This window comes from Mustelus asterias, chromosome 18, assembly GCF_964213995.1.
Source record: "Mustelus asterias chromosome 18, sMusAst1.hap1.1, whole genome shotgun sequence".
In the NCBI taxonomy this organism is placed as follows: domain Eukaryota; kingdom Metazoa; phylum Chordata; class Chondrichthyes; order Carcharhiniformes; family Triakidae; genus Mustelus; species Mustelus asterias.
In genome coordinates, this window is record NC_135818.1 from 35,890,533 (window position 1) to 35,918,419 (window position 27,887).

General features: G+C 45.6%; 1 protein-coding gene across 1 annotated transcript in view; it reads left to right on the plus strand.

The window, feature by feature from the left end:
- The window catches only part of npas3 (neuronal PAS domain protein 3), a 1,397,016-nt gene that overhangs the window by 1,341,681 nt on the left and 27,448 nt on the right, over positions 1 to 27,887 (plus strand). The window contains exons 8-9 of the mRNA XM_078233737.1: positions 14,485 to 14,678; positions 15,174 to 15,280. Coding sequence (XP_078089863.1) covers positions 14,485 to 14,678; positions 15,174 to 15,280 — 301 coding nt within the window. The remainder of the gene's footprint in view (positions 1 to 14,484; positions 14,679 to 15,173; positions 15,281 to 27,887) is intronic.

A 27,887-nucleotide genomic window follows, 5' to 3' on the forward strand; every position in this document is an offset into this window, starting at 1 on the left:
ATGATTGGGTAGAAGAGGGGAAGGGACCAATAATTGGGTGTGCGGAGAGGAGTGCCGACTCCGATCAGGGGTGGGGAGGGAAGCCCCCACGGGGGCAGGTTTACTCAGGTTATGATTGGGGCGCCCTTTAAAGGTGACACCCTGATCTCTATGCAGCCGGGTTTTGCCGGCAAGTTCTCCTGGAGAGAAACACGTTGGTTTTCTTGTTGGAAACAACACTCTGCCATTTTTGGTAACATTTCACCCAATGTTTCAGGTCGATCACCCTTTCATCAGAATCAGTGTAATTCAACTGGCTCTGGTTCAAGGCTTGAATGTAATAATCTGACCAGGTGCTTACAGTCCTTATAGACTTGCATAGCTGAGTATTAGCATGCAAAAGAAAGTTTAGTTCAGCCGTTAAATTTTTGTGGCACAGATTTATTACCTAATGTCAGATCTTTTGCCAGTTTTACTTGAGTGCTTAATAAGTATATATGGTTTCACTTGTTTATGGTGTCCCTCTCTTTAATTTCTCAACTGACTAACTATGGTGGCCTTTATATTTTTTGTAAGCATAGTCATCCAGCTCGCATTTGAGCTGGAGCTCATATACGGACAGATTATGTACTTTTTTAATCACAGATCAATCACACTACATCTACCACGCTTCAATTCACTAACCTTGCAATCTAATGCAAGTGCAAAGTTAATTGACAATTACAAATTGCATGGAAGCTAATCACTATTTCATTGCCAGGCTTACGAAAGATAAACATGAGATTGGAAAAGTTGTATTACATCTGGGATTGTAGAAAAAGAAATTATTCCATGTAAATTTGGAGTCATATACTCTGTGCAAGAATAAATGTGTTCACAGAATGGCATTAACATTCATCGGATGCTTTTCAATCATTAAATAAAAGGAGGTTCAGAATAATGGTGTTATGAACAATGATGTCAGTCATAAAAACATGAAAACCACTTACATCAACAACTCATTTATTTTTAATAAAGCTTTTTATTGGGTATTTTTCCTGAACAAATAAGCAGTGGAAGGATGCTTATTATCTTTGCCAGATAGTGAATGTGTTGTGTTTGGCTTTGTGGAGCACAATATCAAAAAGTGACATTTTGGGGAAGAATCCTGTACCCTCCATCACATCTCTCAAATCAAGCTCAGGTTTGTTCCCTGGAATCCATTCCCCAAACTTTTTTGTATGAATAAATTTACATACTCAAATCTGCACTTGACTGGTGATATCAAAAATAATGTTACCCTTCAATGCTATCTATGGTTTTACATCAATGACATTAGTTGTCCTACAGGAATTGGGCTTCGAAATGTTGGTGATGTAATAGTGGGGAAACAATTTCAAAATGTTTGTTTTATTTTGTTTATAATTTTGATGGACACAAATATACGAACAAGAAGCAGGAGTGGGCCATTCAGTCCTTTCAGTCTGCTCCACTGTTCAATAAAATCATGGCTGATCTGATGGTAACCTCAAATCTACATCCTGCCTATCCCCGTTAATCTATCACCCCCTTGCTTACCAAGAATCTATCCATCTCTGCCTTAAAGATATTCAAAGTCTCTGCACCACCACCTTTTCAAAAATAGAGTTCGAAAGACTCATGACCCTTTTAAATGGGCAACCACTTACTTTTAAACAGTGACCCCCGCCCCCCCCTCCTTTCTAGACTCTCCAAAGATGTGCGGGTTAGGTTGATTGGCCATGCTAAAAATTGCCCTTAGTGTCCTGAGATGCGTAGGTTGGGGGGATTAGTGGATAGATATGGGGGTAGGGCCTGGGTGGGATTGTGGTCGGTGCAGACTCGATGGGCCGAATGGCCTCTTTCTGTACTGTAGGGTTTCTATGATGATTTCTCCCGCAAGAGGAAATACAAAGGTGGCACGGTGGCATAGTGGTTAGCACTGCTGCCTCACAGCGCCAGGGACCTGGGTTCGGCTCCTGGCTTGGTCACTGTCTGGGCCCAATTTTACCAACAATTTGCGCATGTTTTCGGGCACGAAATCGCGGTAAATTCGGATGTCAGGCCTTTAATGTGATCTGCACCTGAATCCGAGCAAATCGCGACTTTACCGACACCCGATTTGGGCGCGGATCTGGTCCCCGCCCGAATCGGGTGGCTTGACGATTTAAATGCATTAGCATGCATTTAAATCAATTTAATGAACCGCGTGCCCAACCCTACCGCCAAATCCCACTTTACCTTCTTCTGGTCCGTTCCGAATCCGCGCTTTTAGCGACCTGCAAAATAAAAACCCGAAGCGGATTTCTATTCTGCAGGGGAACCTCCGATGCCCTCTCTGCCCTTGTGAAGTCAGTCTGTGGCCACCATCCTTCTCGACCATCCTTCTCAGAGCGCCCCGATAACCAGCCCACACCCCCCAGCAGTGGCAATCCCTCCACCCCCCTCACCCTGGCAGACCCCCCCGCTAACCACCCCGGCAGACCAACCCCCCTCCCCTGGAGGCAGATCCCCCCGACAGGAGGCAGACCCCCCCGGCAGAGCACCCCACCCCCTGCTGACCCCTCCCCCGCCGGATCAGACCCCCCTGGGAGGCAGGCCCCCCTCGGCAGACCGCACCCCCAACATGCCTCGATCGCTGGTCTCCCTCCACCATCCTTCTCGACCATCTTCAGTCCTTCGAGAGCCTGCAGCACCTTCCTGGCCACAGACTTGGAGCCACGGCTAAAGTGACCGGGCTTCACATCATTCTGCTGGCGTCTGCCGGAGGAGGGGGCGGGCTCAGATGGACCTCTGGTTGGGGGGGGGGGGAGGAGGAGGGGGCTCAGATGGACCTCTGGTTGGGGGGGGGGAGGAGGAGGGGGCTCAGATGGATCTCTGGTTGGGGGGGGGAGGAGGGGGCTCAGATGGACCTCTGGTTGGGGGGGGGGGAGGAGGAGGGGGCTCAGATGGATCTCTGGTTGGGGGGGGGGAGGAGGGGGCTCAGATGGATCTCTGGTTGGGGTGGGTCTGCCGAGGGGGGCCTGCCTCCCAGGGGGGTCTGTATTATTAAACTGGCCAAAAGGTAGGTGTCCTGGGTCATGTGACCTTGCTTCTCCACAAAATCTTCAGAAGGGATGTTTATCTAATGTCTGGAATAGGGGACATAACTCAAAAGACTGAACGCACATATATCACAGCGTGAAAAGCCAGCATTCTTTTAGATGAAATATACAGTCACCATAGACTTTTCTTCAACTGCAGTAATGACTGAAGTGGCCAACATCGGACCAGTTGGAAGAGAGCTGACAGCCTCCAGTGTAAAGTGCAGCAAGACAGAATCCGGTGAATGGTGAGATTTTTATTTCAGCATCAAAGGCAAAAAAGATAATTTATCGACCAAATTCAGTTGTTCCAGATGAGACTCGACGATTTCCAGGCAGCTGGACAGAGATATTGGTACAGGATGGATCGGTGGGAGCACTGACTGACAGACTAGTCCATGGAAATCTTTCAGCACCAACTCATCATCTGTGTTTAACAACACAGATTTGTGGCATCATGGCAATATTAAAAGTTACTTCTGATCAGCAAGAATGATGCAAATTGCAAATGTAGTTAAAAACATGCAGCTGTGTTTATTGCTTCTGAGCGGCTTGAACAGGAACAGGTTATATTTTTAAACTAACAAATAATTGTCATTCTGAGTGAGAAATCTACTCGCAGGTATGATTTTAAGTCAAGGCATCATTTCTACTCCTCAGATCTGCGATCTGACACGGGTGCGCTTTCTCAGATTTTTTTCGAGCTGCGCATGCGCAGTTCAGAGCTCCGATTGTTCCAGCAGCGCTAAGCCCCGCCCACTGCGCGGATTGGACTGGAGCCGGCAAAAAGCGTATGAGCGCGCTGCAAAGAGGATTTCGGGCTCGGATCTGTATTACGCCCGGATCCGGCCCTCAGACTCCAAATGGTAAAATCGGGCCCTCTGTGTGGAGTTTGCACATTCTCTCCATATCTGCGTGGGTTTCCTCCAGGTGCTCGGGTTTCCTCTCACACTCCAAAGATGTGCAGCTTAGGTGGATTGGCCATGCTAAATTGATTTGTGTCAGGGGAATTAACAGAGTAAGTACGTTGGGTGACGGGGATAGGGCCTAGTTGAGACTGCTATCAATACAGACTCAGTGGGCCAAGTGGCCTCCTTCTGCACTGTAGGGATTCTATGAAACATCCTTTCCACATCCACCCTATCAAGACCACTCAGAATCTTATATGTTTCAATCAAGTTACCCCCTACTCTTCTAAATTTCAGCAGATACCAGCCCAGCCTGTCCAACCTTTCTTCATAAGACACCCCACCCATTATAGGTATTAGCCTGGTAAACCTTCTCTGACCTGCATCCAACACATTTACATCCTTCCCTAAATAAGGAAACCAATACTGTGTACAGCATTCCAAATTCAGTGGTCTCGTTGAAGCATAACCTCTCTAATTCTGTATTCAGTTCCTCTCTCAATAAATGATAACATTCTATTAGTTTTCCTAATTACTTGCTGTAGCTGTAAACTAGCCTTTAGTGATTCATGCACAAGGACACCCAAACCCCTCTGCACCTCAGAACTCTGCAATCTCTCACCATTTAGATAGCATGCTTCTGTTTTATTCTTCTTGCCACGATGGACAATTACACATTTTCCCACATTATACTCCATTTGTTGTCCTCACAACTTATTTTCCTCCCTATCTTTGTGTCATCTGTAAATCTGTCAACCATCCCTTCAATCCTCTTCATTCAAGTTTTTTTATATAGATTGTAAACAGTTAAGGTCCCAACACTGATCCCTGTGGCATACCATTTGTTACATCTTGCGAACCATAAAAAGATCCATTTATGGCTATTCTCTGCTTTCTGTTAGCCAGCCAACCTTCTACCCATGCCAATATGTCACCCCCTGTAACATCAGCTTTAATTTTTCACAGTAACCCTTGAGGTGATACTTTATCAAATGCTTTAATGTTGGAAATCTAAATACAACACATCCTCTTGATACATAGCACAGATTATTTTTTCAAAGAACTCCAAGAAGTTCATTAAACATGATATCCCTTTCACAAAAATATTTTCCACATTTGCCCTCGATACATCACTGCAACGCAAAGTGTGAATGCAACCTGAGGCCTTCATAAAGTTTTCTATTTTCTGTGCAGTAGTGAACTCGCGCGCACGCACAGCATGTAACACTAGGAAATCAGCATGGGAATGATTTCTTCTGTGTGACATATGTGTAGCAAATTGTGAATGTATTTATAAGGAAGGAGTTTCTAATTTGGTTACATTTGGTGCACAAAGGAAAACATTCCCATGTGAGAAAGTGGAGATATCAATACCACAAAGTTTTTCTTTAATTGAAACAAACAATCTTTCTGCTTTTAGAACATAATAGTGTCTGATATATTCCAACATTTCTACAGATCTTCGTAAGAAATATAACTTCTATTGTATTTCAGATTTAAGAATATTGATCAATGACTCCCCACTATCGTTTCAAACATGTTTGTTTAATTCATTTGCCTGTAAGCTCTTGAAAGGTTCTAGTCAAGTGGCAATAGTTAAAAGACCCATTATCTGTCTGAAGCTTTCATTAGCTCACCAACAGCTGTCACGATGAAATGGGGAGCATTTTGATGTATGTGTGTGAGGATATGACATGCTGACATTTTGTATGCAGGCAGCGCTTCAAATAGTTTCATGACTTGAGTAATTCAAATAGTAACACCGGCATGTGAGGTTACCTGAAGGCTGGTAATTGAGACAATAATCCACTGTTATACCTTGAGCTAGATTTGTTTCCAAATTAAGCTGCAGGTATGACACTGTATGAGACATTCTTAGTCTCTTTCATTGGCACAAAAAGGTTCTGTCATAACAGATGCTTCAGTTATTTTATGCTGTCATTTTTCAAATGTGTGGCAGCTTCTCAAGGGTAATACTGGTATCTCAGTGAATGTTTCTTTTTCTGATAAGCTGATAGTGTTCTGATGAGACAATCAAGGCCGCTGAAGGTTTTTCTACCTTTTATGCAAAGGTGCTGGTGGAGCACTAAGGTGATGCCACAGTGCATCTGAAACATTGCTCAAGCATAGTGCCAGCATTGACCCTAAGAGAAAAATACATTCTGGGTTTGACATTTAAAAAATGTGGCCCTAAGGCATATACTTGCACACATGTGAGATGAAATAAGATTACCCTGGGTAAATGCTTACACAAGCATTTTACTCATGGGTTCACATCAAAGCTACTCCTTTACTAACTTACATTTGCCTTTGTAACTGGATCTCAACTTGCTCTTATTTAATGCACTGATATACGTTTTCAGTCATTATGTTGGCTGGATTGCAAATCAACAGTACTCCTGAGAATTACTAGGAATTGATAATTCTAATTTCTTATGTATGTCTTCTCAATATTCACTCTGAGGAGGATTATATTGTGTGCTGGGCCATGAATTATAAAAATTGATCCCTTTGTATGTAGGCTTGCATTAAATAGAGATATTTCTCTTTACTATTTATTACCTCAGTTGGGTTCCTGATGTCAGTTTACATTTAGCTACTTGGTCATATTAAAATTTTTCTACCACTTGTGATGTTTTTGCCAAGGGCAGTTTTGAAGCAATGCATATAAAACTACTCTTAGTGCAAATGACTTCAAAAAGTATTCTTAGACAAAGTCAACATGGAATTTTAATTTCACATAATTTTTTTGAAATGTTGATTTTCAGAAACAAAGTTAGAAATGCAATGACATTTTCAGGCTCGGTGTGTGCCTGAAATATAACCAGTTAGCTTGCCAATGTTGAACTTTATACAATGCAAGCTGCTTGGTAGGCAGTGCTTTGTCTTCACAGATTAATCACAATCACTCCTGAACCAATATGTTTTTCTAGTAGCACAGTCAGTTTGTAGCTGTTTTCCTAATTCAGACTCTTCAAAACGGCTGGGAATGCTGGTCTGCCGAAATCTGTACAAGAGTGGTTAATGGGATTTTGTCGAGCCTCTTAGAGCTGTCTGTATGTAGAACTACACTTGAAGCAGAGTGCTCAAGAAACTGTAATAATGCTGATGATGATCTCACTTCAGTGAATGGCTGTTTGTGATAAGTGCATAAAGACTTCAAAAAAATCTCTGCTTTCTCTAAATTAAGTTTTCAAAACAAAATATCAGAGAGCTCTTGACTCCCAGATTTTCCAGAAGAATCTCAAGTTGGTAGTTGACGCTTCTGTTTTCCTTCAAAGACTGAAATCACAGTACAAAGGTAGAAATATAGCCCAGCCTTCAAGAATGAAGACAATGGGGGGTATTTTCCACCGTTCACGCCAGTGGGATCAACTGGTCCTGCCGACAACGCACCCCTGTTGCGAGTTTCCCAGTGGCGATTGGTGCATTCAGCAGGAAGTCCTATTGACAATGGCGGGACCAGAAGATCCCAGAACTAACCAATGGCGAGCCACCTCTACTGCCACAAAACACACAGTGGGTTGCATGGAAAATCCCACTCAATAATCCAAATCAGAGAAGGCACATAATGACAGGCTACCCATCAAAAGTATAGTACTACAATCATCTCAGTCTGAGGACAACATTGCACAAGTTCCTCAGGGTCCTCTTCAACTGGTTCTTCAAGGACTTACTCTTTTGTCTTTGATGTGGGGTCTGACTCAATGTTTGTTTGTTTTTACAGAAGATTAACCACTTAAGGAGATTTTAAAGTGTTGAATGCATTCCACGAATGGTTTTATTTTCACTATCAAGTGTGTTTGAGTGAAATCTGTATTAGATTGTTATAAGTTATTTCTTTTTCATCTCCACATAGCTCCTGAGGTCTGCCATGGTAGATACTGAGTGAATGGCTATGAATGTGGCATGGAGGGTATGAGGGGCCGTAGGGTGAGTGGTGGGTTTTGGGGGTGGAAGGGGTGAGGGCTAGAAGGTCTAACAGATTCAAAATAATTAGGACAAATTCCAAAAGAACTGAGGCAGGCTTTCTATTGAACCCACCTTGGCACTTAGACCATAAGATATAGGAACAGAATTAGGCCATTTGGCCCTTGAGTCTGCTCTGCCATTCAATCATGGCTGATAAGTTTCTCAACCTATTCCCCTACCTTTTCCCCATAACCTTTGATCCCCTTACCAATCAAGAACCCATCTATCTCTGTCGTAAATATACTCAATGACCTTGCCTCCACAGCCTTTTGTGGCAATGAATTCCATAGATTCACCACCATCTGACAAAAGAAATTCCTCCTCACCTCAGTTCTAAAGGGTCACCCCTTTATTCTGAGGCAGTGCCCATGGATCCTAGCCACTCCTACTGATAGAAACATCTTCCCCACGTCCACTCTATCCGGGTCTTTCAGTATTCTGTAAGTTTCAATAAGATGCCCCTCATGCTTCTAAACTCCTTCGAGTATAGACCTAGAGTTCTCAAACTCTCTTCATACATCAAACTTTTAAATCCTGGAATCATTCTCATGAACCTCGTCGGGACCCTCTCCAAGGTCAGCACATCCTTCCTTAGATATTTGGCCCAAAATTGCTCTCAATACTCCAAATGTGGTCTGACCAGAGCCTTATACAGCCTCAACAGTACATTCCTGCTTTTGTATTTTGGTCCTCTCGAAATGAATGCTAATATTGCATTTGACTTCCTAACTACCAAGTCAACCTGCAAGTTAACCTTAAGAGAAGTTTGAACTAGAGCTCCCACGTCCCTTTGTACTTCCAATTTCTGAATTCTCTCCCCATTTAGAAAATAGTTTACATCCCAATTCCTCCTACCAAAGTGCATAACCTCACATTTCCCCACGTTGTATTCCATCTACCACTTATTTGCCCACTATCCTAACCTGTCCAAGTCTGCAGCCTCTCCGCCTGCTCAATATTACCTGTCCCTCCACCTTTCTTTGTATCATCTGCAAACTGAGCCACAATGCCCTCAGTCCCTTCTTCCCCACTCTGCTTCTGGGGTTGATGGCCCCGACTCCATCCCACCCCCTCCCTTTCTTGGAGTGAGCATTAAATGCATAATTTTCACTGTGTTGGGTCCGGTGAGTCGCGAAAATTCCTGACATCTCGGTATGCACCCTGTCAAACCCCTTGATGGGAGTGATTTTGCACCTGCATTCTCCATCAGCGAGAACAGTGACATGAGCGCAAAAGTAAGTAAAACTCCCAGAGGGAGAGGGACATGCCTGACTGCTGTCCCGGCACAGGTCGGCACTCACCGTGACACAGGTTGACACTGTAGTCAGGATCAGCCTGTGCCACCCTGGCAATGCCAGCCTGAGCCAAACTGTGCTGTGGCAAATGCCAGGGCCAGGCCCTCTGGGGAGCCCAGTTGGGAGGGAGATCCAATTATATGTGATGGGAGGAAGAGCACCGAGGCCTTTGAAATGGGAGCTGGCAGTGACGGTGGGAATGAGCAGTGAGGAGGGAGGACCTGGCATTGATGGGGGGGCCCTGGCAGTGGTGGGGGGAGCACCGACTTTACAATCGCAGTGGTTGTGTGAAGGGGAGCCCCGATATTTGTGCCATTGGGGAGAGAGTCCAATTTATATTTAAAGCACCAGGAGATTGAGTTTCACTTGAACTCCTTCCATTGAAGCAAGTGTATCCTTGAATACACATTGTGTATCTGTTCAGGATGTGCTGTAGGTCCGCCTTGGCATCAACCAACTGGTTTATAGTGCTCCACTTCAGCTTGATCTTCTCCAACCAAGATCGTCCACTGTTTGTCCACTCAGCTCCATCTTGGCGATGATGTAGCCTTTCCAAGGTACAATTTCTTCTGTATAGGTTCTTAAGATCACATTTGCTGGCCTCAAGGGAAGATGTTTTAGTTTCTGTTACTATATGGTCTCGGGGATTAAAGAAACGGAGGCACTTGTGTCAACTTCCATTTTTATCATTGTCCACTCAATGTAGGGACTTCCCAAAATCGATGTGATTCCCCTTGGACCAATAACATGTTTAATCTTAACTCCTCATCAGACTCCTCAAACACCTCTTCCTGACTGCTGTTGCTCTTGTAAGCCATGTTACAAATCCTTTTCGCTGAATTCGTTCCTGTCCTCTTTTTCCATGTGTCCAACTTCTTTTTCTGCCCACTCTGTTCAGGGAACCCTTATCTCTTCCAACAAACTCTTGTGATGTGGCCAACCTTTCCACAATTCTTGCACTGGCTTTCCTTGCTCCGACGTGGAGATGCCGGCGTTGGACTGGTGTAAGCACAGTAAGAAGTCTAACAACACCAGGTTAAAGTCCAACAGGTTTATTTGGCAGCACTAGCTTTTGGACCCCCAAGCCCCTTCTTGAGGTGAGTGAGGACTCATGTTCACAAACAGGGCATATAAAGACACAAACTCAATTTACAAGATAATGGGTGGAATGCGAGTCTTTACAGGTAATCAAGTCTTAAAGTTTCAGACAATGTGAGTGGAGAGAGGGTTAAGCATAGGTTAAAGAAATGTGTATTGTCTCCAGCCAGGACAGTTAGTGAGATTTTGCAAGCCCAGGCAAGTCGTGGGGGTTACAGATAGTGTGACATGAACCCAAGATCCCAGTTGAGGCCGTCCTCATGTGTGTGGAACTTGGCTATCAGTCTCTGCTCAGCGACTCTGCGCTGTCGTGTGTCGTGAAGGCCGCCTTGGAGAACACTTACCCGAAGATCAGAGGCTGAATGCCCATGACTGCTGAAGTGTTCCCCGATTGGAAGGGAACACTCTTGCCTGGTGATTGTCGAGCGGTGTTCATTCATTCATTGTCGTAGCGTCTGCATGGTCTCCCCAATGTACCATGCCTCGGGACATCCTTTCCTGCAGCGTATCAGGTGGACAACGTTGGCCGAGTTGCAAGAGTATGTACTGTGTACCTGGTGGATGGTGTTCTCACGTGAGATGATGGCATCGTGACATCGACACGGATTGCTCGAGGGTTTTGGTACCGGACTTCTCTGACTGCACCAAACTGCAGAGTGAGTTAAAGGCTTTACTTCCAGTGGTCCTGAGAAAGGTTGGAACCATGAGTTCTGGTGGAATTTTATTTGCCTGAAATAATACTGGAACCTCTCTGCATAGGACCTCCAACATTCAATTTCCTCATCAAAAGAGCTTATGGCCCCAAAGTGACCCATCATTTGCCTCACAGGTTTGGGGGAACTACGCAGCATTCCTCTCAGTGGTAGCCAACTCGATAGTTGGAGAATTAAATGAATTTCCAAGATTTAAACAGCCTTTGGTGATTACTGGCTGGGTTTTATTCTCCTCACTTGCTGTGTGTGAGCTCTGTGGCTTCTGTTCACCCCTCTCCCAACCACATGATTGGACACTGCTGACTGGCGCCTACTTGCTTTGTTTACTGGTAGAAAGTCACAACCTTTTTGTTTTTTACTCACTGCACCCTCAATGATGCAAAGTTGGTCCCTGCTGCAGATCCTGTGTGGGTTTCTTGCCTTTTTTTCAGAAAATAAAATCTGTTTTCCTTCTTCCATGTTTCTGGGTTTTAATTTTATCCTGCCATGCAAGAGACCTGGCCACTTTAGCTGTGGAACTGATGTCTGGCAAAGTGGGGAGCCTACCTTGCAGGCCCCTTTGCCTATTAGAGGCACCAGCAAAAGTCATTCCCCCCTCAACCCTCCCCTAGCCTCTTGAACCTCGCCCCTCAATACTTTTCACTGTATGTTAATACATGTGACAATAATAAATCAAATCAAATCAAATCTAATCAACCCCCCCTCATCAAGGCTCCTGATTCACCTGGACTCCTGGGCACGGTGGGACTGCCTGTAGCACCAGCAGTTGCCAGCTTTCTAAGATGGGTCACCTCTCAAGATACGGGCCAAAATCTTGCCTTAAAGCAATTAGTGCTCTCTGAACATTATATTGTCACAGGGCAGCGACTGAGGTTGTGAGCGGACTGCCCACCAATGTTTTAACTGAGGTTGGGGGCTTGGGACTATGATGCCCCATAAATTACAGTGTCCAGATTAACTATCCCCCTTCATGTTGTCCAAAACCCAGACTCCAGCTCAACAACTCTGAGCCAAAGTTCCTGGAGCTGTGGTTGCCATGGATCACACTGGTGTCCACCAGCCCCCACATGCTATAGCTGCAACACTGTTCTGCCATCTCTGTTATGTTATATTTAGCTAATTAAGATTCAAGTTTAGAAATATCATTCAGTTGTTATCAATGGTTATATTAAGAAATTTAACTAGTGAAGTTATAAATTTACTGCAGTATTTATATCTCCCCAGTACCAGTTTAAACTACTGCTCTTGTTTAGAAGGATTAAATCTTAAAACTCATCAACTAATCACCGACCTGATCACATGATTAATGCCTTCGAACACTCATCAGCTACGAGATGCTGAATATAGGCTATAAAAAGCAGCAACTCCTTCCCCCTCTGCACTGAATTCCCAAGTTAGCAGTTGTTCCTTGTCACACAGAAACCCTGTCACCTCTGTTAATGTTTATGACATACTGGGCACATAATGGAATCATAGAAACCCTACAGTGCAGAAAGAGGCCATCATAATGCAGTACATAAATATTATTTACCACTTTGTCAAACAACTAAATGTGATACCTTATAATTACCAATGCAAAATATCCCTTGTTACTGTGGAAAGTGCATTGGTCGTAAGCAATGGTAGAATAAAATTGTAAATTAGCATTTAGAGATCAGACCAAAACAATCCCCAAATGTCCCAAACAAGGGGTGGCATTTAATGGAGGTAATGGAGAACATTCTGATGAAAGATCATCAACCTGAACTTAATTGTTTCTCCCACAGATGCTGCCTGACCTGCTGAGTGTTTCCAGCACTTTCTGTTTTTATTTAAGGTAAAGCACAAAATGGATAGTTGCAGTGAAAAGATACAAGCACGAATTATTGACACTTTTAAGCTCAACATTCTAGAATCTGGAATATTTCTTCTTATATTTACATAAATATATTATGATGGGTATACCACTATAGAATTAAATGAGTCAGTGATTTTCTTTTTAGTGAGTATCTGAGCCACTCAGATTAAAACGGCTAGGTATCTCAGCAATGCACAATCAATCCAATTTTCCCATCCTACCCGCCGCGGGAATCGTAGTGGATGGGAGGGCGGACCATGCAAAGGTACGTGGACCTCGGGTGGAATTTTCTGGTTTTGGGGTCAGCACAGCCAGAAAATCCCACCCATTTTCCTCAGCCAGCTAAGCAAATCACAACCATCTTCCACCAGCAGCCAGCTACTCAAAACAACCAACCGGATGGCAGCAAACGCCAGCAGTCCATCATTCAAAACCATTGGTCCATAACCTGCAGTCAACTTTAGTAACCATTCATCCTTCACCAGCACCCAGCAAAACCACAGCCAGCTATTTCCAGCATTCCGTCACCAGATGCCTCCAGCCTGTCACCAGATGCAAGGCAATAAGCAAAGCATCTAGTCATCCTTCCACTACTATGATCTAGGTATTAAAAAATACTCATTCACCATCAGTAACCAGCCAAACCACAGTCAATTAATCATAACTGCAGTAACCAATCCGAAAACAACAGCCAATGTACAACTGAGGGTTCAGCAGCCAGGAACCAGTCCATAGATGTCCTTCAGGATAAAGCTACAGGCCAAAACATGTTTCTTCTCCAGGGATTGTCATGAGAAGGCTCACATGCTACTATTTCCCTGAGCTATCCTGGTGAGAATAGAACACCTGTTAGAGTAACCCAATCCAGGCACATTGAAAGGTGAGAACCAGACTAAAAGTAAGCATCAGTCCTTCTGATGGGGGTTTGTGAATCAAACTAATAGCAATTCACATAAAAATTCTTTCTTTCATGGAAGCAACTCCGAGATAAGACGTGTTTGTTACAGAATTATAACAGATAGTAAGACCAGGGGCAAGAGACCTTGGTGATACTTCAAATTATCCCTCCTTGTTGAGCTGTAAGGCCCAGATGTGACCTGATGCTAAATGTTCATTTCTCACCAATCATCCAGTGGTGCATAATTGTGAACAAGTTCCCATTGATCAACTGTTAACAAGGCTTTAATAAGCACAAATGTATTTATTTCAGCCTTTTCCCTAAGGTTTCTCAGTTCATTTTGTAACTTTATGAAATGTCAGAGAAGTGTTAAACATTAAAAAATGATACATGAGCACTTCCTAAAATCCAACACTATTTGTTTTCCTTTTGATCCAGTTATTGATCTGAGGAATAGTGGACCCTATTTATTTCTCGATCTTACTTCATGTAAATCTATTACAGCAATGTCTAGGATTAATAGTATGAACATCATAGTTATACTATTGTGTCCTTTTATTGTATATTAGCAATTCAAATATACAAGGGGGAAAGTAATATTTTTATTTTTGCCAAGCACTGCACTGAAAGCGTCCATTCTTCAGCATTGATGAATTGGCAGATTGCTAACATTTACACCTTGTGATACTGTTACTGTGTTTCAGGTCATCCATATAACTGGACGGTTACGGTTGAGAGTTTCTCTTTCACACGGACGTGTGCTCCCTACTCAAATCATAGGTCTAGTCGTTGTGGCTCATGCTTTGCCTCCTCCTACAATTAATGAAGTCAGGATTGACTGCCAAATGTTTGTCACCAGAGTCAATATGGACCTCAATATAATTTACTGTGAAAACCGGTAAGCTGTCATGTCTTTCATTTATCTGTATCTTATGTTTCTTTTTTTAATGTGGGTATGTAGCTCCTTTTCCTTCATTTCCTTTGATCCAACCCAATCCTTACATTTCAAGTGTGCTGGCCACCCACAATCACTGCCACTCATGACTGACCGTTAGACCTCTCCAACAGCTGTCTGGTGGAAAAGCATGAAATGTTTCCCTCTCTATCATGCAGGAAATTGCCTGATCCTTTCTTGGTGCCTCCACATATAACTGGGCTCAAATTGGGAAAGCAGAAGAATGGGGAGCAAACCAATTCTTTTGTGCCTCTGTCAGCTGTTTGTATTTTGCACCCCATAGCTTCCTATTCATTGTCCATTTTTGCAATGACAAGTTAATGTACAATATATTAAAATAACATTTTAACATTTTACTATACTGTATTTTTGAGTTATTTCCTAAGGAACCATTTATAGCATTCAATATTAATTCATTTATGCTTCTGCATCCTATAGGATTAGCGACTATATGGATTTAACTCCTATAGATATTGTGGGTAAAAGATGCTATTACTTCATTCATGCTGAAGATGTAGAAGGAATCAGACACAGTCACTTGGATTGTGAGTATATAGCCAACTACAGGAGTTCACTGCAAGATGAGCTTCATTGAATAATGTCATTTGGTGCAAAGTATCCCCTCAGAATGTTTGAAAGATCATTAAATGTATCATTGAGAGATGTTCCTATTTGTTCATGACCACAAGTAGCCCAATGGAAACTCACCAGTGTCATTTTGAGGTCAAACTTTAACGATAGCAGCCCAATAATATTGATGTTTTGTTGATACCAGACTCCGGCACTTTGTTTGCAGGATAATGAGTCGGAGTTTATGTTCAAGGTTCAGTAGGCTGAGAGTTCCTGGTTTCAATGGTACCATTGTGAGGGATGCAAGCAGAGACTAGAACCTCACATATAGAGAGCAGGATAAATGAACTGGATGAAAACAGAATTGTCACCGTCTCAAAGCAGGCTCCCATCTACCATCAATGGATAATGACAAGTCCAATGCCCTAGAAACAAGGGGAAGTAAAGAAAATTTAGAAGAACATTTGAATATCTGAGAAATATTATTCACAGATGGATCCAAAGTTTTCATAGAAAGATTTTGCTGCATCTCAGAAGTTAGAAATGCTTCGGCTAATAATTAAAATATAATTGCTGAAAAAAGAGACATGTGGAAGCAATTCATCGTGCACTCATCAGGATAGTTTGCAAGAACAACATAATGAAAAACAACAATTTATACCATATGGGAAGAATTTATACGATATGGCATTGCCATGGAGAATGCACCAATTGATGGTGACCAACAGATTGTTAGTCATGCTAACAGACTAACACGCATTTGTGTGTACTAGAAGTTACATATATTAATACACAAGGCTCAGTTCTTTGCAGATAAGAATAACATATACACACATAACACCTGTTCAGCTAAACAAAACAGTGGACAGCCATTCGCTGATTCATTCCCGAGAGAAATGCATTAGCCAATCCGGATCAAGCTGCCTGGTTTAAATTTCAAACAATGCTTGTCAGTTATCTGTCGGTTACCATCAACAGGGCCATTCTGCATGGCAATGCCACTACCAATCAGAGTCCACTTGCCAACCAATCAGCATTCTCTTCTCATACAATATAAATTGCTGTTTTTCACTTACACTGATACTCTTGAAGTGCTCTGATGAGTGCAGGACGGACAACTTCGAGATATCTTTTTCAGCAATACTCAAGTTCTGTACTGCCAAACGACTAGAAAATATTACTGATGGTAAAGAAAGATAAAATTTTGAAACAGCAGTACAATACCACAGTCATGATGCACTCTGTTTTCTGCTATATATTGTGAGGTCTTGGAGGCAATTCTCCGACCTCGCCATGCCGTTAGTAGATTGCACTGATGCCGGAGATTTGCGTGCAAGCCTAAAAATCCTTTTTGCACCCGGTGCCAAACAGTTTTTAATTCTCCCAGCCCCTTTCTAATGGCCTGAATTGGACACAAGACTGATTAGCATGAGATTGACTGCATTTCAATTTCATAAGCAAGTTCGACACGCCATCCACCCTCCTTTCAGAATGCACCCACCTCTCCGGTGTGACATCACAAGGCGCAAATAACTACTGCTCCTTTAAAGTGTGGTTCTGACACAGCAATTGAGAGGGAGAGTGAGGAGGTGAGTGCCACTGTGCACCAATCTCCAGGGAGCAAGAGGGTGGGTCAGCTGCCATGGATCGATGTCAAATCCCATTAATATCGCAACCTCCATCCTGCCACCTCTCGGCTGGAAATGCTCCGTGGTTTAGCGCGGAAATCCTATCCCAGGCCCAGCTAACCGTCACAAGCACCTGGCAGCTGTCGTCCCAATCAAGAGAGCTTGGCAGGTGTTAACATGGCTCTGCAAACTGCATGAACTCTGTGATGCTCCCTATAATGACCACCCGTCACATGGAAGTCAGGAGGTCACTTCCCTCTGTCTGTCTGACCTGGAAGCCATGTCTGGAAGCTAGTTTGCACCAGACATCCAAGGGGATATACATGGGTTTATACTGCATGGGTTCCTCAATGAGGATCTTCCCACAGAAACACTTATGCTCTACGTGAGTGCCAGAGCACTGAGCCCAGTCTGCCACATGTTACCGATCAGGCTGTGGGGGCAAATAGGTTGGCACATAAGAAGGTGGGTGTGGGGATTCAGTCATCTCAGCTCCAGGACATCTCTGCAGCAGTCCCTCAGGGTAGTGTCCTAGACCCAACCATCTTCAGCCACTTCATCAATGACCTCTGGAAACTCCAGAGGGATTTGAGGAGGATGCTGGGGGGAAAGAAGGCTACGGGGTGTCAGGGAGTGGGTTGAGGTGGACATTTCAGGTATGATGGCCAGGACTAATGCAAGGATGAGCTGCGTGGACACTTACCCTTAAAGCTCAAATGAGATCGTTCATCTTCTTCCTGCACTGGGCCCCAGTCCTCAGTGTCAGGCCACAGGCACTGATTGCTGCAGCCACCGCTTCCCAGGCACATTGGAGTCCCTGTCCCTGGATCATTTTCCATCCAGGGGGTACAGGATGACCTGCTTCTCCTCCACGGTGTCCAGCAGCCATCCCAGCTCTCCCTCGGTGAAGTGTGGGGCTGCTCTGTGTGCTGCCATCCCCCTGTTGTGACCAGCAGTGAGTGCATTGTTAGTATTCAAATGCAGCTCCCCCTGGTTAACAGCTCACAGCCGCGGCCACTTCGGACGAATCATGCACCTGGAGCCTCCATTACAATGTTATTCACTTGGAGGCTCTTTCAGTGTCGGTGGATTGCGGTGTGGAATATGTCAACGAGACTGGCACGGATCACTCCATTATTCTTGCTGTTACGACACTTAGAAGTTTCCTGGGAAAATTCCCCCCTTGTGTTCTTTTCCAGTTGTACGCCTGCTGTATTCTCATTGGACACAAATGCCAGTGGTGGAAAACACAGGAAAAGGACTGAATGAAGTCCATTCTTTCTTATCCTCATGAAGAAACTACTAACTGACACAAAAAATGGCTTTAACAGTGATCCAAGAACAGGCTGCTCATAACCTGTCTCAGCACCAGAATGATGTATGATATTGAGAAAGAGGCAAAGAGGGTGTACAGAATGGTTCTTCTGTCTTCTTAAAGGAATGTGAGACATGGTTTAGTAATCAATTAAAAGGCTACTGAAATGTTGTGCATAAAATCTTGTTAATTTGTTAACAAATGACCTTGGAAAGTATTAAGAAGCTCAGCAATTAAACATTATGCTACTATTAACAGATCCTTTTAACCCTTTTGACTTTCTTTCACAGGTAAACTGTTTTGCTTAGGAATTCTGAATTTTTTAAAATTTGAAATTATAACTCAATGCCATGTGCAGGTACAGTGTCATATATAGACACAAACTTTTTAATCATCATTTCCATTCATGTCTGTCACATTGCTGAGAAATTAATTCTCGAGAGACGCAGCACAAATTTAGACAAATATGACACAGCTTCTGAACAGCTGGTGTTTACTAACATGGACTGACATTGGCCAATACAATTAAAGATCAGCATTGCAGTATGTCATCATTTAGCGACACCTAATGCATGTATGTTGATTCACAAAATTTAATGGAAGCATTTCTTCACAGTTCCAATTTGTGCAGACATCTCGGATTCATTATTCACAGTCTTTGAATTTGCCAGTCAACACAGGTGACTAGAGTGTCCATTATTGTGGGGCACATCTTCAATGAGACAGAATTTCCATCCACTACAAGGATGACCCCTCATCTCGGCTGACTGTTCCACACTGGGGTCATTAACATAATTACATTGATCCCAACACACTCTGGGGAGTAAGCATGCAGCGGAGATTATGTCAGGGGACTGAGTGGTATCGAAGGGTGAGCAGTGTCGGGGGGTTCAGGGGGAGGGAGAGCAGTGTCGGGGGGGGGGAGAGCAGTGTCGGGGGGGGGGGGGGAGAGCAGTGTCGGGGGGGGGGGGGGAGAGCAGTGTCGGGGGGGGGGGAGAGCAGTGTCGGGGGGGGGAGGGAGAGCAGTGTCGGGGGGGGGGGAGAGCAGTGTCGGGGGGGGGGGAGAGCAGTGTCGGGGGGGGGAGAGCAGTGTCGGGGGGGGGGAGAGCAGTGTTGGGGGGGGGGGAGAGCAGTGTCGGGGGGGGGGAGAGCAGTGTCGGGGGGGGGGGGAGAGCAGTGTCGGGGGGGGAGAGCAGTGTCGGGGGGGGGGAGAGCAGTGTCGGGGGGGGGGGGGAGAGCAGTGTCGGGGGGGGGGAGAGCAGTGTCGGGGGGGGGGGAGAGCAGTGTCGGGGGGGGGGGGAGAGCAGTGTCGGGGGGGGGGGGAGAGCAGTGTCGGGGGGGGGGGAGAGCAGTGTCGGGGGGGGGGGGGGAGAGCAGTGTCAGGGTCGGGGAGGTCGAGCAGCGCCAGGACAGTTTATTGGATGGGCTTGGTGAGTGAAACCTAGAATTATAAATAGTTAACAGGTACATTTGAACATGGGAGGTCTGATGGCTCAGTGGTAATGTCCCTGCCTCGGAGGGGGGGGGGGGGGGGAGAGCAGTGTCGGGGGGGGGGGGAGAGCAGTGTCGGGGGGGGGGGGGGGAGAGCAGTGTCGGGGGGGGGGAGCAGTGTCGGGGGGGGGGGAGAGCAGTGTCGGGGGGGGGAGAGCAGTGTCGGGGGGGGGGAGAGCAGTGTTGGGGGGGGGGGAGCAGTGTCGGGGGGGGGGAGAGCAGTGTCGGGGGGGGAGAGCAGTGTCGGGGGGGGGGAGAGCAGTGTCGGGGGGGGGGGGGGGAGCAGTGTCGGGGGGGGGGAGAGCAGTGTCGGGGGGGGGGGAGAGCAGTGTCGGGGGGGGGGGAGCAGTGTCGGGGGGGGGGGGGAGAGCAGTGTCGGGGGGGGGGGAGAGCAGTGTCGGGGGGGGGGGGGGGGAGAGCAGTGTCAGGGTCGGGGAGGTCGAGCAGCGCCAGGACAGTTTATTGGATGGGCTTGGTGAGTGAAACCTAGAATTATAAATAGTTAACAGGTACATTTGAACATGGGAGGTCTGATGGCTCAGTGGTAATGTCCCTGCCTCGGAGCCAGAAGCTTCAGATTCAGATTCAAGTCCTGCCTCAGGACGTGATGGCAAGGAAGGTGCATTCATAACACGGCCAAATAAATTGAGAGCGTCAGCCTGCAAATCCTGTGGCACACCAATGGGTGGTAGTAAGAGCGGGAGAGATTCCTGATCAGCCATTCTTGATATGGAGTGGCACTGCACAAGCTTAAAGCCTCTGGCGACAGGCTCGGGATAACTATTTACAGAGAAAGTCTGCCTTTGTGAAACACTACGTGTGGGAAGGAAATTGGAATTGGATATTTCAAAACAGTGAAATTCACTGAACTAACATGTGATCTCAGGGGCGTGACTCCAGGTCATGATGTGAAGGGGACTGTGGCGTTTCTACAGTTGCGTTTTGCCACTCAGTCTTCTGACTCAGTTTGTCCCTGGATTCAAGCTGGAGGCAGGAGCAGAAAGTTCTCAGGCTCCAGCATAAAAATGTAAGGCCATAGTTTTGAGTGAGGTCAGTAGTCTATGCTCTCAGTCCATGACTGACCATAGAATCATTGAATCCTACAGTGCAGAAGAAGGCCATTTGGCCCATCAAGTCTGCACTGACCGCAATTCCACCCAGGCCCTATCCCCATAACCCCATGCATTTACCCTAGATAGTCCCCCTGACACTAAGGGGCAATTTAACATAGCCAATCCACCTAACCTGCACATCTTTGGAGTGTGGGAGGAAACCGGAGCATCCGGAGGAAACCCACACAGATATGGGGCGAATGTGCAAACTCCACATAGGCAGTGACCCAAGCCGGGAATTGAATCCGGGTCCCTGGCACTGTGAGCCAGCAGTGCTAACCACTGTGCCACGGTGCCGCTCCTTATTTTGCTGACCAGAGGATCTGGGCCATTATAAATACATCTAATCCTTTAGCTGCCCTACCATTCCCCACACTGACTCGCTGCCACTTCTCTTCCAACACAAGAAGAGATGCACAGTTGATGATAATGTGGAGACAAGACAGAGAGTAGAAGCAACACAAATATATCAGGAGCTGGTAAAATAAACACTCGGCTGATTAATTATGAATAGCATCATTGAGCATCCATTATTTTAAATGGATAAAAGTTGTTTCAGTGTTATTATTATGTATCTGCACTCAGTGGATCGAACATCATTCTAAATGGCAGTGAGAGCTTATATTTATGACAAATAATGTAGACAGTGGAGTCTCGATCATCACCACAAATGAAATTGACAGATAATCAGGGATCCACAAATTGCACAGGTGATCATTAGTCTGAATGTGCTACTTGTTCCCACTTGTTGCTTTTGGTATTTTTTAACAACACTCATCTCCATTGTACAACACCTACCAGGTATAGAGGTGAACACTAACTGCTGTACAGCCTTGGCTGCAATTTCACAGTGTCTGCATTATAAACATATCCCTGCTACCTTCAGCTGGTGTTATATTCAACTCATGCCCTGTATTGATTTTAAAGTCAACAGCTTCACTGAGATCAGTGTAATGGGGGCTGCCAACAGAGCCTTGAAGATGAGCAGATGCAGTCTTTAATGCTCACTCCTACAGCTGGTGCCTGTGGTTGGTGTCGAAGGAGCATTTGTGGCCAACTGACTTGGGCTTAGTTGGCTGGAGATCCAGACAGACGCACAGGGGAGCTTGAAGCAAGATTACCAGCTCTTAGATGAGCTGTTTCAGCAACAGTTTATTTTGCTGACAGAAGCAGAACAAAGGTTGTATAAAATTGCTGGCAGCCACTAACCTTACACTACTCTCAAAAAGTCTCCCAAATAAACAAGAAGGCAGATAGTGGGAACGCAAATTATTGAGTGTGTACCATGCAAATCATATGATCATATATTCATATAGAACTGAAGATAAAACCCAGTTATGTAGTGTCTTTCATAACCCAAAGAGGTTTAAAGCCAGTGAGGTACACATGTAGGAAACATGGCAGCCAATATGTGCACAGCAAGCTCCCATAATTAACAATAATAGCAACATGTTTTAGTGAAGTAGATTGAGGGGTAAAAGTTGGCTAGGATACTGAAACAACTCCCCTGCTCTTCTTTAAAAAGTACCATTTGAGAGGGCAGAAGCAACCTCAGTTTAGCATTTTGTCCAGAAGATGCATACCCATCAGGGCAGCACTCCTTCAGTACTGCACTGAAGTGTTTGCCTACATTTTGTGCTCAAATCTCTGGAGGGGAAATGGAACCTGCAACCTTCTGACTCAGAGATATGACTGATACCACAAAGTCGCAATTGAAACAGCCAATTCCAAACCTCCCTGGCAATCCAGCCTCTGGTTCCAATGCCAACCTAGTTCTATAATGCGACTTTTACACAAAATGTAAGTGAAAAACCTGTCACAAGTAAGATATTGCAGAATAAGTAATTGATAGATAACTTTATTCCAAACACATAAAACTATGGTAAGTGGAAAAAATATCCATGGTGTGAATGTTGTAAAAACTAAATGAGCTTGCTAATTTTAGGTTCCTATTGTATTCCCAAAAGTATTTTCAGAGCAATGAGGATTAAGCTGTATTTACCACATAACTGGAACTTTTACAGAAGATTTCACATTATATTAGGAATATCCCATTTTTAAATATCACCTCTTTAAATGTGTTTTTAATTCCGAGCATGATAGGATTATTGTATTTTGGAACTCTAGCTTTAAATTGAGAGTAGACAGAGGTGGCCTTGTGACTTGTTCTGCAGTCTACCTGACAGCAAACCTAACGAATATAACTCAGCAGGTCTGGCAGCATCTGTGAAGAGAAAAGAGATGTTACCAGACCTGCTGACTTTATCCAGCACTTCCTGTTTTATTTCAGATTTCCAGCATACACAGTATTTTGCTTTTCAGTAAACCTGGCTAGTTTGGTTATTAGAGATCAAAGGAAAGCTTAGATTGATTTACTGAGCAGAGGTGTAAGGGACATGGCAGCTGTCTCTGAGTTTGCAACAAGTAGACTTGGAGTCTCCCAAATTCCAGAATGGCGTTATAGGTACCAAGCTGTAAATAGTTCCCTGTACTTCAAAGCTAAAAGGGGAGTTGGGATCAAAAATAGCTAATGAATATTTCTACCTGAATGCAAGGTTAATGCGTTTCATGTTGCCGTGGGAAAGAGGGCTGAGGAGGTCATTTTTGAGATCAGTTAACAGGCTTCCCTACAAATCAATGAATATTACAGACAGACACCAACTCTATGGGATCAGCAGATGGAAAAGACTTTGCAAGCTCCAGAACCGGATGTAGGAAAACGACAGTTTCTAGTCAAAAGGATATATCCTGGAGTTATCTAAGGATTCTGCAAGATTTGTTCTGGTATGGCCAGGCGGAAGAAGAGTCATTGAAACAGGCTTTATTGTTGGTGGGAGGCTTTCGGAACTCAATGAAAATTGAGGAAAGGCTGGACATAGTCATTTGAAGTTTCTACTCAGCAAAATGGGGATACAGGATTTCCAACGGATGCTAGGAGCAACTATGGACTGTTTGCTAGGAGTGTAATTCCATGGAGTGTGTGATGGGTATAAGTATCCAAGGGGAATGTCATTTTCTGTGGTTAAATTATAAGTTGCTGATAAAAAGAAAATACTGCTTAGTTATATTTTTGTCATTTGTTACGTTAAAAGTTTTAAAATGCGAAATCTTAACTTGTCATTTCAACTGTTAAGTGGAAGTTTGAGGTTCTTTTTAAAAGTTATTGATCTCTTTTCAGACTTTTGGCTAAGATCAAGTGTCAGATTAAGCCTAAAATGGGGTGCAATGCCTCATCTTGTCAGCTTGGATCTTGTCTCTTTTGTGGTGACCATGAATTAGATTCAGTTGGAATTGGAATTTGAATTTGGTTTTTGAGGCAAGCACCAAATTTAAAGTTTAAAGTTTATTTATTTGTGTCACAAGTAGGTTTACATTAACACTGCAATGAAGTTACTATGAAATTCCCTAGCAGCCGCACTCTGTCGCCTGTTCGGATACACTGAGGGAGAATTTAGCATGGCCAATGCACATAACCAACACATCTTTTTGGACTGTGGGAGGAAACTGGAGCACTCGGAGGAAACCCACGCAGACACAGGGAGAATGTGCAGACTCCGCACTGACAGTGACCCAAGCTGGGAATTGAACCTGGGTCCCTGGCGCTGTGAGGCAGCAGTGTGCCACCATGCTGCCTGTGTTCGCTCCACTCTGAGCATTAGCTTTGAGACTTTTAAGAATGGAATATCGTTTCTGATTGGCACGGTGGCACAGTGGTTAGCGTGGGTTTCCTCCAGGTGCTCTGGTTTCCTCCCACAGTCCAAAGATGTGTAGGTTAGGTGGATTGGCCATTCTAAATTGCCAATTAGTGTCCCAAATTGTGCAGATTATGGGGATTATTCATTGTAAATGCATTGGATTACAGGGATAGGGCGAGGGTGGACCTGGATAAAATGCTCTGTCGGAGAGTTTGGTGTAAACTTATGGGCCGAATGGCCTCTTTCTGCACTGTAGGGATTCTATGATTCTTTGGAGATCATAACAAATGCTGAAGTACTGTTGAAATTAGTGCTACATTGATGCACCTCAATGAGCACCCGGAAACAAGGCTTTATAACTGAAGGCTTTAATCAGATAACAATGAAACTGCTAACACTAATACAACCGTTCAGACTGAAGGGGTCCTGCCGGAGCAGGGGGTCTTATACCCTGCCACCGGAGGCGGGACCCCACTGGAGTGTGCCAAGACAGCACTTAGAACAGGTAAACACCCTAACCCAACAACATAGTACAACCCCCATAACAACAACAACACCCTAGCCCAACAGTAACATAATAACAACCCCAGTGGTGAACCAACGATGGTTCACCACATTCACCCCTCCTTTAGGAACCAAAGGTGGCGGGGTGAATGAGAACAGATAATGACAAAAAAAAAATAATAAGTAACAGGATTCACAAGTCCAGACGGTCTGGAGGACCACACCGACGCTGCGATCGTCTCAACACCGGTTGCGAAACCGGAGCAGGTGCTTGCGGTGGCTCTCTCAAAGCAACATCTGGCTGTCCCCTCAAAGACTCCCGGGCCGGCCGGCCCTGATGAGGCGATGGTGCAGGGGATCCTGGAACGATTGGTGGTGCTGGTGGTGGTGATGATGGTGGCGCCGATCTCCGAGTCTCAGGCAAGCTGTACATGGGGGTAAAAGTGTTATGCACTGGTCCCGGTGCTGACCGCGCCACGTCTGGGGAAGTAATGAGGAGTAGTGGATCTGTGACTGGGGGAATAGGAGCGACAGGAGTTGCTACGTCCCCTGCGGGCGCCAGGTCTCTAATGGAGACAGTGTCCTCTCGCCCGTCAGGATATGCCACATAGGCATACTGAGGGTTGGCGTGGAGGAGTTGGACCGGTTCGACCAAGGGGTCGGACTTGCGAGCCCTCACATGGCGCCGCAGAAGGACGGGTCCTGGGTACGTCAACCAGGCTGGCAATGAGGTCCCCGAGGACGACTTCCGAGGGAATGAGAACATCCTCTCGTGGGGAGTAGCATTGGTTGCCGTACACAGGAGGGAGCTGATAGAATGGAGCGCATTTGGAAGGACCTCCTGCCACCGGGAGACTGGAAGGCCCTTGGATTTTAGTGCCAGTAGGACAGCCTTCCAGACTGTAGCATTCTCCCTTTCCACCTGTCCGTTACCCCTAGGGTTGTAGCTCGTGGTTCTACTAGAGGCAATCCCGAATGAGAGCAGGAATTGCCTCAAGTCGTTGCTCATGAACGACGAGCCCCTGTCGCTATGAATATAGCAGGGGTACCCGAACAGGGTAAAAAGCTCACTGAATGCCTTGATGACGGTGGCAGTCGACGTGTCCGCACAGGGGAAAACAAACGGAAACCGGGAAAATTCGTCTATTATGTTAAGGAAATAGACATTCCGATCCGTTGAGGGAAGGGGGCCCTTAAAATCTACACTCAGCCTCTCAAAAGGGCGAGTGGCCTTGACCAAATGTGCCCGGTCTGGTCGATAAAAGTGTGGTTTGCATTCTGCGCAAGTCCTACAACTTCTCGTAACTGACCTGACCTCCTCCACCGAGTAGGGTAGGTTGCGGGCTTTTATAAAGTGGTAGAGTCTGGTGACTCCAGGATGACATAGATCATTGTGGAGAGCCTTCAAGCAGTCCTCCTGCATGATGGCGCATGTTCCGCGCGAGAGGGCATCCGAGGGCTCATTGAGTTTCCCTGGACGATACATAATATCGTAATTATAGGTGGAGAGCTCAATTCTCCACCGCAAGATCTTATCGTTCTTGATCTTGCCCCTCTGCGTGTTACTAAACATAAACGCCACGGATCGTTGATCCGTGATCAGGGTGAACCGCTTACCTGCCAGGTAATGGCGCCAGTGTCTGACTGCCTCCACAATGGCCTGAGCCTCCTTTTCCACCGCCGAGTGCCGAATTTCGGGGCCTTGAAGGGTGCGGGAAAAAAACGCGACGGGCCTGCCTGCCTGGTTTAGTGTGGCGGCTAGGGCGAAATCAGATGCATCACTCTCCACCTGGAAGGGGATGGATTCATCCACCGCGTGCATCGTGGCTTTCGCAATGTCGCTTTTCAAAGCCTTGAAGGCCAATTGGGCCTCCGGCGTAAGTGGGAAGGTCGTGGACTTAATGAGCGGACGAGCTTTGTCCGCATAGTTGGGGACCCACTGTGCATAGTACGAAAAGAAGCCGAGGCATCTCCTCAGTGCTTTCGTGCTAGCGGGCAAGGGAAGTTCAGTAAGGGGGCGCATACGGTCTGGATCAGGGCCGATGACCCCGTTTTCCACCACGTATCCAAGGATAGCTAACCTGCGCGTACGGAATACACACTTCTCCCTGTTATAGGTCAGATTCAGGTGAGATGCAGTGCGCAGAAAGTGTTGGAGATTTGTGTCATGGTCCTGCTGGTCATGGCCGCAGATGGTGACATTATCCAGGTACGGGAAGGTAGCCCGCAACCCGTTCTGGTCCACCATTCGGTCCATAGCACGCTGGAAGACCGAGACCCCATTGGTGACACCAAATGGAACCCTGAGGAATTGGTATAGACGACCATCCGCCTCAAAAGCCGTATATTGTCGGTCCTCTGGGCGGATGGGGAGTTGATGGTAGGCGGACTTAAGGTCTATGGTAGAAAACACTCGGTACTGCGCAATCTGATTGACCATATCAGAAATGCGCGGGAGAGGATACGCATCCAGCTGCGTATAACGATTAATGGTCTGACTATAGTCGATGACCATCCGAGGTTTGTTCCCGCTTTTGACTACCACGACCTGCGCTCTCCACGGACTAGCACTGGCCTGTATGATCCCTTCCTTGAGGAGCCGCTGAACCTCAGATCTAATAAAGATCCGGTCCTCAGCGCTGTAACGCCTACTTTTAGTAGCGATGGGCTTGCAGCCAGGTACCAGATTCTTAAAGAGGGATGGTGTAGTGATTTTCAGGGTGGATAGATTGCATGCGGGGCGCTTTGGGCAATTTGGAGGCTGCGGCTGATTCCCTACTGCCAGTGAAGGGAATGGCCCACCGTACTGTAGGATCACACTCCTCATGTGGGCCATA